Consider the following 16,256-nt stretch of genomic DNA (forward strand, 5'->3'; position numbering starts at 1 on the left):
CCGAGAGGGTACGTGACCGGGACAGGATAGTAAGGGGGGGCTCCGAGGGGGGCTTGAGGGACACGTGATGCTCGGTCGAGATCCTTCGGGAAAGGTCTCGAAGGGGGCGTGGCCAGAGGTGGAGCGAGGCGGAGCGAGGCCACGCTCGGGAGCATAAAGGGGCGGCCCCGAGAGTGTTCTGGGCTGTTCTCTGGAATCAACTCTCGGGGCTACGTCTCTTCGATCGTAGGTCTTCGCTCGGCATCGTGGGTCAGTCAGAATGTTACTGACTGATCCAGTTATGTAGTTTTACTGTTAAAGTGGTGTTGTTACCCTGTTGGAGTCTAGTTATCATGTGTACGTTTATGTAGTTAGCCCTGTTGAGGCTGTGTAATACACGTGTGTGCCTCCGTGTTCAATACTACCAAGGCAAAACATTTTTTTCTAAACTACTTAAGGAAGTGTGTGATTTGTTAGACACCAAAACGGTTCGCATCTCGCCCTATCACCCACAGACTGATGACATGGTGGAACGTCTGCACAGAACCTTGACATCCATGCTATGTCAGCAGGTCAATGAGGACCAGTCTGACTGGGATCTGCACGTCCCAGGTGTTCTCGCGGCATACAGATTGGCCCCTCACGCCTTCACCGGCTTCTCACCGTTTTTTCTTATTTACGGAAGGGAGCAGGATCCACCAATTCAGGGCTGTGTGTCTGGTGCGCCGGACGAGCTGGGGCGCGTGTCCACGGGGGTTGTTCCTCAGGGGATTTCTGGTTCTCGAATCGGCGCGTTCGCAGTGCCAACATTTTTTGGCACGTTCGCAGTGCCAACATTTTTTGGTGCGTTCTTGGCACGTGCACAGTGCCATCATTTTTTCCTCCTTTTCTTTAAAATCTTCCCCTTTTATTTAGTTTTTCGGTGTTGTACATATTCGGTTTTCGGAAATTGTTGTGCCGCCGTGGGCTGCAAGCCTCCGTTGCAACACTTTTGATCATTTGAGACTTGCTAAGTGTCGGGTTTTCAACTCTCCTTAAAAACTGGGTAGATTTACGGCCGGAACGGTTGTGGGTTAAAAAGGGATGCCGCCGAGTTTTTTCTTTCTTTTAAATTGGGGGGGTTTACAGCCGGGATGGCTGTTTTATAAAGGGGGGAGTGATGTAGTGACATTAAGGGTGTCACTACGGTGTTAGCGCCAGGCACTGTTATGAGAATGCTACTGTTCGCCTGGAACTTCTCTCTGGGGCCAGAGTGAGTACGGCATGCGAACAGGCCCTAGTGGGCATAGTACTGGTGACGGCCTGAGAGAGGGCAAGTCAGGACACGGTAGTCTGGGTGAACCCGAGAGGGTACGTGACCGGAACAGGGTAGTGAGGGGGGGCTCCGAGGGGGGCTTGAGGGACACGTGTTGCTCGGTCGAGATCCTTCGGGAAAGGTCTCGAAGAGGGCGTGGCCGAAGGCAGAGTGAGGCCACGCCCAGGAGCATAAAGGGGCAGTCCCGAGAGTGTTCTGGGCTGTTCTCTGGAATCAACCCTCGGGGCTACGTCTCTTCAATCGTCGGTCTTCGCTCGGCATCGTGGGTCAGTCCGAATGTTACTGACTGACCCGGTTATTTTGTTACCCTGTTGGGGTCGAGTTGGCATGTGTACGTTTATGTAGTTAGCCCTGTTGGGGCTGTGTAATAAACGTGTGTGCCTCCGTGTTCAATACTACATGTCGCCCACACCTCAAATTATTCACGACACGTCGCAGGTAAATTGGACGCCGTTCTGCAATTTTACTTTCAGAAAATGTGCGCTTGACGGCAATGGGGAAGATTTGGACCCCACGGTTAACTGGAGTTTTCCCCGGACTCTAATGCTACCGCGGGATAACAGAAGTCATGGGTAACAGGGTAACGGTTTTCAAAAGTAGTCATCTAGTTCATTACACAGCGTCTACTGCACGTGGTTGTAAATGTCCGTTTGTCTTGACGGCGAGTAAGGTACAGACCTTGCTGCCCACCGCTTCACGGCACGGAGAGGTTGCACTCATACGCGCGCAGGCAAACGCACGCTGGAGAGTAAAAATCGAAAATGCTCACCAGTGGAAGGAACACAGACACGAATACATCATTTTATTTACAGCATGTGTAGGGGTTAAAAATAACATAAACATTTTTGCTTACAGTAGAAGTGGGTGTTGTTGTTTTGTTGTTAGCAATTGAGAGATACGAACCGGCTAAGTGAATGAGCAACCATTTGACCAAAGAGCACGACTGGGTGCTCCGCGGCAAGCCCACGTGATGCGAGAGCCGTCACTCGCGAAACGACAGCCAGCCTTTGGCAATTTTAAAATGGGCTCATTCTTAAACGCTGCGATCGCTTTGTTTTTAAAAGTTTTACCTTCGTTTCAAAAATACACATCTTAAAAAAAACCCCCACCGTGTTGTTTAGAAGACCAGAGATTGTTTTAAGACTGGAGGAAAAATAGTTACACTTTGAGATATATTTTGTTAAAAACTACGATTTGAATCGAAACATTTTAGCTACCGATCTTCAAGACCTTTCCATTCTCACGTTATTGACCTTTGTGAGAGGGTTACCACGTGCACCTTCTTCAAACAAGGGTTAAATTTAATCAAACGCAAAGTCATCCGCAAAAATCATCCCCAAGTTTTAAAAATCTCCGCATTTGGGAGAGAGAGAAAATCATGCATGAAAGAGGTCACAACGCAAAGAGTGTGAAACAGCCAAGAATGAGAGGGCAACGCCACAGCACCAGGGAAGCCGGGGGGGATGGAGGGAGGGGGAGGGGTCATTGCACAGTGTGTCGAGGGGAGACAAGGAGGATGTGGTGGAGGGCGCTACAACACACGCGCAGCATGCATTCATTCCGGAGACACGAAACCATCGGGGAAACTGCTTCAACCAACTCGGAAACACAACGGTCAGGAACGGCGCAGCACAGCAAAGTCATATTATTTGGAATATTAACTTTGTTTTGTTTAATATTACATCCCTGAATACCACAGTCTCAACAAAAAGAAAAACGTAACAAACAATGTTGAAAAAAGTGACTAAGTGAGCAAGATTCCATGTTGAAGGAGCATGGGGGTTCATAGTGCAGGCCCGTGACAATGAAGTAACATCAACATTACGCCCCTTGGAAAGATAGTTCCGGTTCTAAAGGTGAGAAGAAGTCATTGCGATCGGGATTTCAAATTCTAGAAAAACACAGCCTGCAGAGCTGCAATTAAAAGGTCACGCTGGAGTGTGTAATATATCGTAAATGTCTAAATCGTAAGGTTTTTTTTCGCCTTCGTTTTATGAAAAAGAAATCTACACAGATTCATCACTCACATATACAACCAGGACACTCACAATTCACCGTCTACAGACAAAATGAAAACGGGTTGCATTACGTCATTGAATAACTCTCCTACCTAGCTAAAAGCATTCCCTTCCCGAGGAGGAGAGCCCACGAATACCCAGGTATTGAGCACGCACATGCAGCAGCAGCAGCAACGACAAGAAAATAAGATGCCCTCCTGCGCCAAGCGGTTATTATCGATGTTTGATGAAACCAGTGTCGTAGCAAGAGAGAAAAGAGAAGAGAGAGAAACACATGTTAGCCTTTTAGCAAGTTACGGAAAATCTCTTACACTTCAAAAATGTTCCCTTTCACTCAAACAAAAAAACCCCACAGCGAACGTCTTTCTAGACTCGTAATAACCACGCGTTAAATAGACCACCGTTTCATCTGTACGTTTGGCTAGCATATATGCCGTTTTTTTATCTACAATATTTGACAGGAGTCAACAACAGCAGGCCAATATCATATTGGTGCACAGCTTATTAAAACACTCCAGGACCAGCAGAGGTTCACGCAGGGTTAGCCCGATACTGGAACACCCCCGCAAAATAAATAGTTAATGCTCCGTAATGCTTCCGACGCGCATGTTGCAGCCCAACCGGCCTCTGGAGCTCACACCGTCGCTTCCTTCGGGGTGTTCAGAATGAAATACCCTTCCCCTGGCGCTCCCCTGAGCTTACGCCAGATATTGCAGCAGTATTTTTTTTCTTAATCATCAGAATGGCTTTTCATGGCCGCCACCTAAAACCACGTGAGCTTAGAGCAGCAACGCGCACACAATATCTACAAATCCCTTGTAAACAAAACTGCATTTATCATTTTGGAAACAAATATATCCATACGAGTATAAGCCGATGGCAGGAACGTCTCACAATCCATTAAATATCGAGGCAAACCCCCCCCCCCCCCATGAAATTAAAACGCTTAAGATGACGAGTCTGCCGTTGTCCACGGTTGTTCTAGAGGCATGCATGCACACATTGAACGTGGGTGCCCGTTTCCAGCGGTGATCGCGCTCGACTCGAACCGACCGGCATGAATGAACAAGCAGGCCCGAGGAGTAACGAAGGAGTATTTTTTTTTTTATAGCGGTTTGACTTGTACGCTCACTTGTCCACACAAACGGCTTTGGGGCACACTTATACCTTGGCACGCACGCGCGCACCGAAACACGCACACGCGTGCACGCGCACACAGAAAAACGACTGCCTCATTTAGCTCGATTGAGCTGTCGGGGCAGGTGCTGTTAGCGAGCACCTTAATGGCCAACACAGCGCACATCGTGCGGCATTGGGGCCAATAAGTCACTCGTCAGGGCTGCTCACGCGCTCGCTCTGGGCTCAATCGACCTCACGAATCCCTAAACCATCGGGTACCCGGTACGGTGCTCGCCAGTGGAGTGGCCGAAGATTGACCGTCACGCCTACGAGCGTGGCGCCACCTCGCACCGCACAACGGGGACTCGCGTAGCCACGGACTGGGACTCAAGTGCACATGCAGACGCAAGATGCACGTGGACGCACGCGGAACCGGGTGACGCGTGCCGACGCCGCAATACCGTTTACTCTATGAGCAAAAGTCATGCCTTAAACACCCAGCAGCACAACATCTCAGATGCATTGGAAGGGAAGCATGCAAAATAGTGGCGGTATGTGTGCAGAAAACCTCACTCTTGTTATATAGTGTCACGCGAAACCTGAACAAATCTATCAAATTAAAGTTTTCGTCAAATAACGATGTGCGTCAAGCTATCACCAGTCACGCGCCCTTCACGGATGACGTTAAAAGCTAAAGTGCGACACAAAAAGCGCGTCAATTTCAAAACAAGCGGCGGCCGCAGTGCGGGGTGACCGGTGTGGGGGAGGTTGCGCGGGGCAGTGAGCGATGCCGTGGGGGGGGGGGGGTTCTGCACACACGCCGATTGCGGACAGCACAGTCTAGGGGGGGGAACCTCAAGTGAAGAACCGAAAAATGGGAGCCGGCGATACTCTCCTACAAGGAGGTCTCGAAGCTGAGCAGCGGGCTGCCGGGCCGGCTGTGAGCCACGGGCGGCTTGTACGCTCCCAGGTAGGAGCTCGAGAGAGGGGGCTGCGGCAGTGGGCGTGCGCCCGAGTGGCGGTCGTAGTTGGCGTTGTTGTTGCGGTTGGGGGAGTGCGCCGCGAGGCTGTCCTCGCTGCCGTGCTGGCGCCGCTTGGTCGGGGCGTCGTCCTCTTCCGCGTCCGTGTCGTCGATCAGGGGGATGTGCGGCTCGGAGCCGTTTCCTGCGCCGTTGCCAAAGTCGGGGTGCGTCATGAAGTTGTGGATTGAGGAGCGGGCTTCTGGCTTTTCGAGCTTCTCGTACAGCGAGCTACGGAATGCTTTCACCACACGGATCTGCGGCAGGCGCGATGGGGGGATAGGGGGTGGAGGAGACGGAATGGAGACGACGGGGGGGAGGGTGGGAATTGAGGAGAGGGCGAGAAGGAGAGGGATTGCTCGGAATGGGTGAGAGTGGGGCGGCAGGATACGCGGAGGGGTTTGGGTGGCACGACGAGGCTCCGCGAGGGGCAAGGCAGGAGAAGGGTGGTGAGCCGAAGAGAGATGAAACACGGGAACCAAGAGTGGAGAGGGAGACGAAAGCATAGTGAATTAAAATAAATGGATGAAAGTTGAGTTGGACAGGAGATAAAGACAGAGAGAGAGCACATATAGAGGAATACATTAGTAAATAAACATGCATTCTCTGTATACCTATGTCAGTTATTATTATAAACAAAATGAAACCAGTTAAGGTCACCTCGAGGTATAAAGCAGCATCAGGCGTGTACTCATTCTACAGGTTCATCCTAACCAGATTGCCATACAGACTACAACCGGAATGATGGGAGAAAACCAAAATTATATTTTTCTTTTAACCATACGTCACCCTGCTGGTCAGTGCAGGTTGGCTATGGCAAGGAGCATAGACGTGGGAGCAAAGCAGGACAATGGATTCTGCTGCGCTGCCCACTATTGCTCACCACATCACCCCAAACCCTATCCACTCTGGGCAATTGGTCAATATGTAGCACGTATGTAGCTACACGCTGTTAAATATTTTCATCAGCACAATTTCCGAGTATGATTCACAACGCTTTACTTTTTACGCAGCTACAGGCCACGCGGTTGCTGCTGCTACACACTTAGTGCTGCTCCATCCGCTACGATGCACTGTTGGACACGGGCACATCCGCTTGCAGGCACGGGGCAAGCCAACGTCTTTTCTCGAGCACAATTGAGAGCGGTACTCCTAGAAGCAAATGGTTCACCATGTGGCCTGCTATCACGTCCGCGACAAAGTTAGTGCCCGGTCGTCGCGTGGCACAACGAGCGAGCTACCACCGGAGGCGACGACTTCCGACGCGGATATCCGATGATGTGGTATTGAAACGCATGTTGGGAATGGTTAGATTAAATTCACAATGTCATCAACAATAATGTACCACGACTAGACAGTGCAATGTACATCGCCTGAGATATTATGCATAACATGTAAACGCAATCAACCACTTTGTGGGGTAGTCAAGAGTGGTTGGCCCTATGGATAGGAGGGCTCCTGCCATGAGACCGGGGAATTTCCATCGCTGGCCCAGGGCTGTAAACGGGAGATTTGCAACTGCCTCAATGCTCATTTGAGCGGGAAATCACTTTGAGTTTGATGCCGGAATATTGCCAAAGAGGACATTGGTCAGGGGGCTGTGAATAGCCGGATTCCACCATGATGACCGGACTGCATGTACAATAATAATGTACGTACAACAACGCACCCCTGTTCAAGAATTCGTGGTATTTAATGCAACCAAACTGCAACATGCATAGGTCAACTGTTAAAAAAAATGAAAAATGGAAATGTAGACATGCACATGTAAGCAGCCTCTGCAAGTGTGATTGCAATCAAGGAACCATCTGGAGACAAGAATGGCATTGGATAAACGTGAGTTGTACGGCGCATACCATTGCGTTTGGTAATAACGGTTCACGGGGCAGTGCTTCGACGCGTACATTTCTTGACTGCGAACGTGAACGGAGGTTGAAGGAATAAGACGCGTTCAATTATATTATTTAACCGGGAACCTTTCAACATGCAATAGGGATTTGCGTCGTTGTACAAAGTCCTTGGCCTGTTTGGTTTTCGCGTTTCGATAGCGGTACGGGGCATTATGAATGCGCAACAGCAAGAGCAGCGCAATGTTGATGATTGCGTTGGCCGTGGCGCCAGCGGGCAGCGCCGGGCGACACCGTGCCCCTCTACGACGCGGCTGCATTGCGACTCCCTACCGCACCCTGCAGGCGTGCGGCGACTCACCCTGCAAGCCGATCGATGAACAATATCATTTGGGCGCAGTGGTTCTCAACTTTTGTTGGCGACTGTAACCCCTTGTTGAAGTTTGTTTCAACCGAGTACCCCCTTGCCTGACCGAACATGGTTCTGAGAAATAAATGCATGAATAATGAACATCAATATTTTTACCAATTGTCCAATTTTGTGAGGTATCCTAACTAGCGAGTAACTGCAAGCGAATAAAAACATTCAACGGACGTTCTGCATGCGTCACGTCATTTGTTTGCGAACGCTGCTTACTCTTGTAAACCGCATTGTTTACAATCAATGAGTTTATAAAGGTATTTTATATCGTTCTAGATTACCATATGGATACACATTTTACCGTAGTTATTTATATTGTCAGATTCGTACGTGATTATTCACCAATTACTCTTTATGTATAATTTCACACATTTATAAATCACCTCACGTACCCCCTGGGACGTTACCACACCCCCAGGGGTCCGCGTACTCCCGGTTGAGAACCACTGATTTTGGACATCTGTTAATTGCACCATTATTACAGCGCAAGGGTATCACGAAGGAAGCGGCTATGTTGCACAGACACGCTCGACATTAGTTTCACAGTAGGGGAACGGTATTTGTAATCAAATTGAGTAATTTGCCAGGTAGTTTTGTCGAATATGGGCCTACACTTTTCCGAATGATGTCAGGGGATCCTGAACATTGACTGTGAAGTGGATGGTGAATGTCTAAGTTAATAGGCCCGCGGTATTAACCTGCCAGAGATTCCATCGGCAATCCTCTGCAACAAGGGGCTACCACTGGGCCTCGGAATCGTCACGGTGCGGGGTGGTGATTCTCCTTAGGAATTGACCCTCCGCTGTCTCATTTCCATTGTTTCTTGTAAATTCTGTCTCATAAGTTGCATAAACAGCAACAATTGATTACGCGCACAAATTAAAGCATCTGCCGATAGCGAAAGAGACAATTTTCCGCATCGTTTCACGCAGAACAATTTTGAAGATGGCAATTTGAGCGATTCTCAGGTTAACTCCAACAAGACGGCTACATTTCAATTGCATGTGAAATTAGCAATGTTGGGCCCTTTTAATGACAATACGGGGCTGTAACGGACCAGGCATAATTCCTTCAGTATCTCCCATTCGGGTAGCCACTTTAATAACATCAGACTAGTTCGTGCGGTAGGTCATAGCATCAGACAGCACAGTAAATCCAGCATTCGCTGTTTTGTCCCTCACACTCCTTACATCTTAAAATAACTTTACAGTGGCCTCGTGAGAAATCATTAATTTACACGCACATTAATAAAGGTGAACTTTCCGATGCTAGTCACTCTCAGAATGATGTACACGGTCCCAGGTTTTACAATGCACAGTACGCAGCTATCCACTGGACATCCAGACGAAAATGTTGCACTAGCTGCTGCACATATTCATCACATTGCTTAACGAGATTCAAGTCGAAAAACGTTAAACTATATTTTTGTCATCGTTGGCAAGGCAATTGTCCATGAGTGCGCTTCACTAGCGCAGTCGGCCAAACATCTCAATTCAGGATTACAGAGCTTGGGCGATTGCTGATGCCAGGTTCAGACTGCGTTCCCTCTCATCTGTGGCTTCCCGTGCCTCGGTGCGAAATCTGTGTGCGTTGAGAATTCTACAGCAGCGATTAGGGGCGCAAATGGAGTGAATGAATAACGCTGCTTTATGTAAACTTACTACTTGGATAATTTTGTTTAACTCACCTAGAGTTTGATGGCCTTTCATTTGCAACATTAAGATGTAAGAATGTGTAACTTAATTTATAGAATGGGCCATATTGGGAAGATCATTTTATAAATATGCAAATATCAAACCTTTTTCAGAAGTTAACTTGACTGACAAATATCGCTTGATATTACCGAGTTGTAGCGCACGTTTGAAGCACAGCACGTACATTAAACAAGTGAAACCTATGTTGGTTTCTGTATTGCTTTCTGAATTCCCCGTGTCTGGCTCTTGGGCAAAAAGTACAACACACACGACACCCGGCCCACGGAGCACGCAGGGCCGCTGATCAGCACGGCCCACCACGACCACGCGGGGCGTGCAGGGCAAGGGAAGTTGGACGATGTAACCTTTTTGAGTAACGAAAACATTTCTAACTTTATTAAAACTGGTCAATGCCCGTCTCAGCATTGAAATAAAATATGATGGGAAAATAACTGGCAGCCCTTTGGCAACCCACCCACTGAATTAGAGTTTCCACCACATCATGCTGGAGATGGTGGGGGTTTGACCGTACTTCACGCTGGTCAGTAAGGAATTGGTGAATGGGGCAGCACATTTCAACTGAACTGTGCAATGGCCTCTGATGTTCTCGGGCTCACACGTGGCCTGACATTGTTGGATCGATGGAACCAAGCGTGAGCCCATTGAGACTCAGGGCCGTAGTCTTATTCACGGCTCGATTCTGGCTCGGCTTTTTAACATGGCTCAGCTCAGGATTGAAATGCTGAGTTGCTTCCACAGAAGCCTAAGTGAGTCTACATGTGGTTTTCTGTCGGCTCACGTGAGCCAGAATCAAGCCTAAGCCGAGCCGTGACTAAGAATACAGGCCTAAGGGAGACCTGTTGTGGTCTTGGCATGATTACGATTTTCCCATCTGACAAAATGCTGAAGACATCCCTGACATTCCAGTGAAGAACCAAAACGCTATTCAATAACAAGGTTGAGAAACAATTAGTTGACGGGCCTCCAATTGCGATGCGACAAAACATTAACTGCCGATCTCGACTCGCATGAAACACAACCGAGAACGATACAATTAATCTTCTCGTCAAGGTAGAAGCTGTGTTACCAGTTACAAATTGCAACGAATTAACAAACATTGCTGAGACACTTTAAACGTGTTCGGCCGTTTACACCTTGGAAATGCCAAAGCCCATGATGTTCTGCCAACACATGGACACCCTTGCAGACCAGATGCTCCATCTCAAGAGGGGGGGGGGGAGTTTCTTAATGAAACATATTAATGAACAAAAAAAAAACAAGCTTCAAATGACCGAGGGGGTCACTCCGTTCAAATAAAATCGAACTCAACATGAGGAGCACACAGGAGGGCACATGTACCTCACTACCAAAATCATATCACAATTAAAATGAAAATCGCATGCCCATGCAGATAAAAAACATTGCACAGCATTTTTGGGGCAGGCCGTAGCCTACAGCCTGCAGTTGCTGGAGGTTGCTTTGAGCTCTCTGGCCGGTAGGGCACCGCGCCCCAGCAAGCAACGCAGAGTGGCACCAGCCACCGACAACAAAACCATCTCAAATTAAACCAAATAATAATTTGTCGGGAGGGAGGATAAAAGGTTATGTTCCTTGGGAGAATGAATAAATGTTAATTTTGACAAAGCGATTATTATTATGCAAGGGTCCGACAAACATTCAGCTTTAACTTATTTGGTAGTTAGTTTGCGATTGTTGTTTGTTCGTTTGTTAACCCAATCGCTGGAGGGAAAACACCAAGGCAGAGTTAAGCGAGTCAATGCAAGAAGAAACAAACAAAAAAACAATCCAAGCATTACAAATGCACAGGTGAGGAACAGTGACCAGGCTGTATGAGGCGGCATATTAAAGGTGACTGAGGTGCGGTCAGGGGTAAAAAAAGGGGGTTGCAGCAATTTTAGCTCATCATGCAGACACGAAGAGATCAGACTCACGCCCGTAAGTGGTGGCGGCAGTATTGGTGGTGGTGAGAGGAGGAGTGCCTGCAGCTGCGTGTGTTGGGGTAGAAAGGTTTGTTACATCGTGGTGGTGGCTAGCTACCGAAGGCTGCCGCCTGAGAGATCCCTGCAAGGAAGAGCCGCCCTGGAAGGCGTTCACTACCCCCATCTGGAAATGGGGGGAGGAGCGAGAGAGAGAGGAGGAAAGAAAGATGCAGAGAAAAAAAGCAATAAAAATGTAAAAGGCTCACTTAGTTAGACACAAGCAAAAAAACACACACAGAGAAATGAAAAGAGCACAGGCTAGCCCATGCAAGAGGGTGGAAGGACCACCGGTCGTAAACTGTGCAGAGGCTCTCGCGAGCTGCACTCTAGGGTTGAGATTCAGCCGTTTTATGTTTCGGGTGCCATCATTTCAACAGTGAAGGCTACCAAGCCAGTAGGCCACATATTCCAGCAAGCCACATTTCCGCACGTTTTTAGGTGTGTTTTCACATTTACATCATGGGACCTCCTTTGCCAGTACCAAAATATGAGAATAGGTTTTCCCATTTTTCTGGCAAGCTTTCAAAGCTGTCTCTGGTGTGGCCCAATCAGTTTCAAAGACAATGCATATATTATCAGAGTATGTTTTTTGTTTGCATTCTGACCACAAGTATTGTGGTTAATGCAGACATGATTCCTTGTAAAAGGTTTCAGTTTGGTATTTTAACAACTTAACACCTGTTTTGTTGCCAGAAAAAAGGGGAAAACCTATTCTCATGTTTCACATTATATATATAATTATATATAAAATGTAATTGTAATAATTGTCACTTTTTTAAGGTAAATTTACATGCGAACATTACAACTTTTCTGACGAAATTAGTCTTCAAGTGTTTGCCTCATAACATGCTGGCGGCATCTGCACAGCAATATTAAAACACAAGTGTCAAATGTTAAACATTTCCTGTCACAGTGACTTGAAACTGAAATGTGACGGATGCATTTTACAAATATTGCACACAGGCCACGGGTAATCAGTGCAATGCTGTTGCCTCCAATTTGAAACAACAATGTGCATTCATTAAGCCCCTATAGTTGCTCATTGGTACAGGGCAGGTGGTGGGAGACATGCCGAAAATATCGCCAGGCTCCATCTTTGAGCCAAGGCAGCTCAGTTGAAACACTTTTAGGGGTGTCATGGTGGAGAGATGACAACATCCCTCGCCTGGTATGGAGGAGGTTGTGGGTTCCATCCCGACCCTGATGCCTGCTGTATATTTGGAGTTTGCATGTTCTTCCCGTGGTCACGTGGATATTTCTCTGGGTCCTCCGGTTTTTTTTCCCTCCACATTTAAACATGCATTTAAAGTATTTGGCTGCTTTAAATTTCCACATGATAAGCGACTTCATTGGGGTATCATTTGTGATAGGCAGTTCGTTTCTAAAAAAGAGTTAGATAGCGCAGTGGGCCTTACCCAGTAAAATCAAAAATAGTTTTTTTAGTAGTGACAGTTTAACCTGGGCCAGGCAAGGGATCTGCTGAGGAACTCACAATCCACACTGAGGCACTGTCCTCAAAATTGTTTTAAATGTATACGACTAATTGGGAGTAAATTATATACCCTGACAACAATGGTTTAACCAGTTTGTTATTGATTCATAATAACATTTTGTGTAAGGCCACGTAATGATTTGGCCAGTCCGTGTCATTAAGCAGACAAATTAAACGGGCACGCGTTCCAGAGTTTAACAAGCCAATTGCTATTATTCTTCCAGCTCACCACTCCGTTGACTAACAATTCGCAAAACTGCTTTTAGTAATTGGATATTGTGTTTTGTTTAAAACTATATGTCAAACTACTTGACCTTACTCCTGCGAATGTTCCGTGATGCTGTTCGCGACAAGAAACAAATAAAAATGAGCAGTAACCACATTGCAAATATCAAACCCAATTCCCCTCATGTTGGCGCATGTGCCACGAAGCAATGTGGTTGAAAAACATTGCTGTAATTGGGCACGATGTAGAAACTGTGCACCATTTAAATTCTGATGAATGAAATCGTCCAACATTTCGGCAAATGATTGCCTCTGCCAAGTCTTTTATAACACAACGATTAATTCAATATCAATCACCTGTTATCGACGTCTTTTGAGCAGTCAATGTCACTGCTGGAATTTCGTTAGCATGGTTCAGATACACGCCGCATAGTTTTGTCTGCAGGTTGCAGAATGTCATCTGAGAGCACCGGGTTCGTTTCAAGAATGTTTTACGTCAACATTTTGGCCACATTAAGAAATAATTTGAGTCAGGGTTGCAGTAATAGAAGCACATTCCTGCCAAGAGATATGTAATAGCCACAAGCACAAAACAATTCAGCTGTAACCTTTTTGATGGTATTATGATTGTTAACCCACGAAAGCCTCACTGGGTCTCAAGGCTATTTCAGAAGGCTCCTGCAAGGATTTTTGCAGTAAGGGGCGATGCTGGTACGTGTGTAATGGGTTCCGGAGACACTTGTAGAGGTAACTTCTTTATTACAATCCAACACTCCAACAGTCCTGATACTCTGTTACAGCCTAGGGACACAGCCTAGAGACACAGCCTCCTCCTAGCGTACCTGACTCTGGCTACGCTCTGGGGTCCTCCGGCTAAAATTACCCTAGGGGAGGCTACCTGACCCGACCCAGCCAAGGTGCGGGTCTAGACTCTCGCTTCCTCGGAACTCGCCCTGACAAGGACGTAGAGCCGGGAGTCCTAGAGTCCCACCACTGGCCCGCACAGCGTCCCGGCCCTTACAAGGACAAGCGGGACGAGGGGGTCCAGGGTCCTAAGTTGGCTGGTCTTGGGTCTTGAGCTGCGACTGGCCCCGATCGGCTAGGGAGCGGCCCTTTTATCCCTCTTGCCCATCGAGGGGTGGAGTTGTGTGGGGTCCCAGATACCCCACAGCCCCCGTTGGTTGCGCCAAGGGGCTTAGCTGTCTGGGTTGTCTGGGATCCTAGAGCCCGGCGCCGAGGGCTTAGCTGCCTAGGATCCTAGAGCCCCCAGCAGCCCCCCCCCCCCCCTCTTGGGCTGGCACAGCGGCCCCTCCCCTGGGGGTCCGAGGTACCTGCAGATGGGCCCTGTCCACCACTGCCGGTAAGTGTGGCCCATCTATGGCACTACACGTGTAATCTCGATCGCGTCACTCGGAGGTAACTATTCAGCATTCAGATGTGTGCCTACTACCAGTTAGTTTTTTTTTGTTTTGCCATGGGAGGAGGAAACCAGAGAATCCAGGGAGAGAATACAAGCTCCACTACAGAAAGGTGCCAGTCGGGAGTCGAACCCCAGGCTTTCTGGCCGTGGGTCACGAATGTCACCGCTGGGCCGCTGCCACCCCGCGACCATGTCCTTGTTGAGGATTAGGGATTGGATCTAACTCGCTCTCGCGGTCCACAGATTGATCGGCTGGAGTTGCTAGAAATTATGGCACCTGGCTCGGCAACGGACAATATTTCCGCGCTCTCTAACAAACATTTGGATGAACCATTCTGCAGCAATAACTTAAATGTTCATGATTCAAATTTAGATCGTGTAATTTTACGTGTTGACGCCTAAAAAAAGAAGAGACGTTTAAAAGAAATAAGACACAATGGACAGAAACATCCATAGTTCAGTGCACATTTAGAAGACATTGAAAACCAAATGCATTCATGAACTTGTCAAGAATATCATGTAGGAAACCCAAGCGAGGGGTTAACTTACTTGCAAGTTTGACGACGTCAACATTTCTATTTGTGCTGAAAAAGAAGCTTGATCACATTGCGCAAAGAGGACAAGTGCATGCGACAAGTAGGATAAGTTACGAACGAGAAGGAGCCATTCGGTTCATCAAGTGCAAGGGCATTTAGGAACACTCGATAAGAAAGGGGTGGGGGGGTTAATGAACAGAACAATGTAACTCGGTGTAAATTTTGATGAGGAGAGTTATTTTACGCCGTATGAGGGTTTTCAGTGCCGCTGCTGCTGCAAAAAAAGCTCAGATATCAGTTGAACGCACGCGCTGGCCTTCAGACGCAGAGCGGCTTGGCGTGTTTTCGCATTCAGGGCACTAGCGCTTACCAGCCAAGCTGCAACAGGTCATCCACGGTAAATGAATATTTAAGTACGATCGTTGGTCACGCAGTTCCGTTACCCCTCCCTACTTCTAGCGCTGCGAGTGCTCCGTTGGACCATAACCGCGCAAAGAAATATCACCTCGGAGCTGTTGTAACACCTCACAGATGGCTCACTGCCCTGGTGTGGGCACACAGGCTCAGCGGGAGGACACGGCAAAACAGTTCTCCACAGGAGTGGTGGAGCGCTCGGCCAAGACGAGCGGAGGGTGTGTGCGTGATCGGAGTGCTGAGGCCGGCAGGCGGTGGCGGTCGGTCGGTCAATTCCTAACTGGGTGAACACGGTTGAGAGTGAGAGGGCCCAGGCCAGGCCACCGCTGCCACAGGGCCTAGTACGACGCTTCACCACTCTGCCACGCGCGACTTCACACGCTGCAGTTGTGACACCACTGCAACTGTGGTGCTTCACGGATAAAGGGCCAGAATATCCAATCCGTTTGCACTGTACTGCTGTAATTGAGATGCAAACTGACGTGGCTTGGCTTGTATTGCTATTTAATATTATCTTGGCTTTTACAGAATTTAGCGAGCCATATATTAATTTGCATTGTGGGAATTCTGAGATCACATTTCTTCAGTTGGAAATATTTACTCCATAAAGTACAGTAATTAATTATAACTTTTGTTTAAGGCCTCCCTGGTAAAAGCCCGTGCACCGAACTTACCATGTGTTACCACTGTATGTTACAGTGGTGGCGTACTGTACATTACTATGCTAACATACATGTTAACGTACAGTGCGTGAATC

At 47.9% G+C, this 16,256-nt stretch overlaps 1 protein-coding gene across 5 annotated transcripts in view; it reads right to left on the reverse strand.

Annotated features, from left to right (window-relative positions):
• Positions 1-2,075: 2,075 nt before the first annotated feature.
• LOC144943609 (plasma membrane calcium-transporting ATPase 2-like) overlaps positions 2,076-16,256 on the reverse strand; it is a 232,812-nt gene continuing 218,631 nt past the window's right edge. The window contains exons 23-24 of one of the 5 annotated variants that reach the window (XM_078871216.1): positions 11,471-11,536; positions 2,076-5,707 (exon numbers count right to left, since the gene is read on the reverse strand). In XM_078871216.1, coding sequence (XP_078727342.1) covers positions 5,327-5,707; positions 11,471-11,536 — 447 coding nt within the window. In that variant the 3' untranslated portion in view covers positions 2,076-5,326. Of the gene's footprint in view, positions 5,708-11,364; positions 11,537-16,256 lie in introns of those variants that run through there. The other 4 variants (XM_078871219.1, XM_078871217.1, XR_013639516.1 and 1 more) reach the window with 4 other exon arrangements.

This window comes from Lampetra fluviatilis, chromosome 32, assembly GCF_964198595.1.
Source record: "Lampetra fluviatilis chromosome 32, kcLamFluv1.1, whole genome shotgun sequence".
NCBI lineage: Eukaryota > Metazoa > Chordata > Hyperoartia > Petromyzontiformes > Petromyzontidae > Lampetra > Lampetra fluviatilis.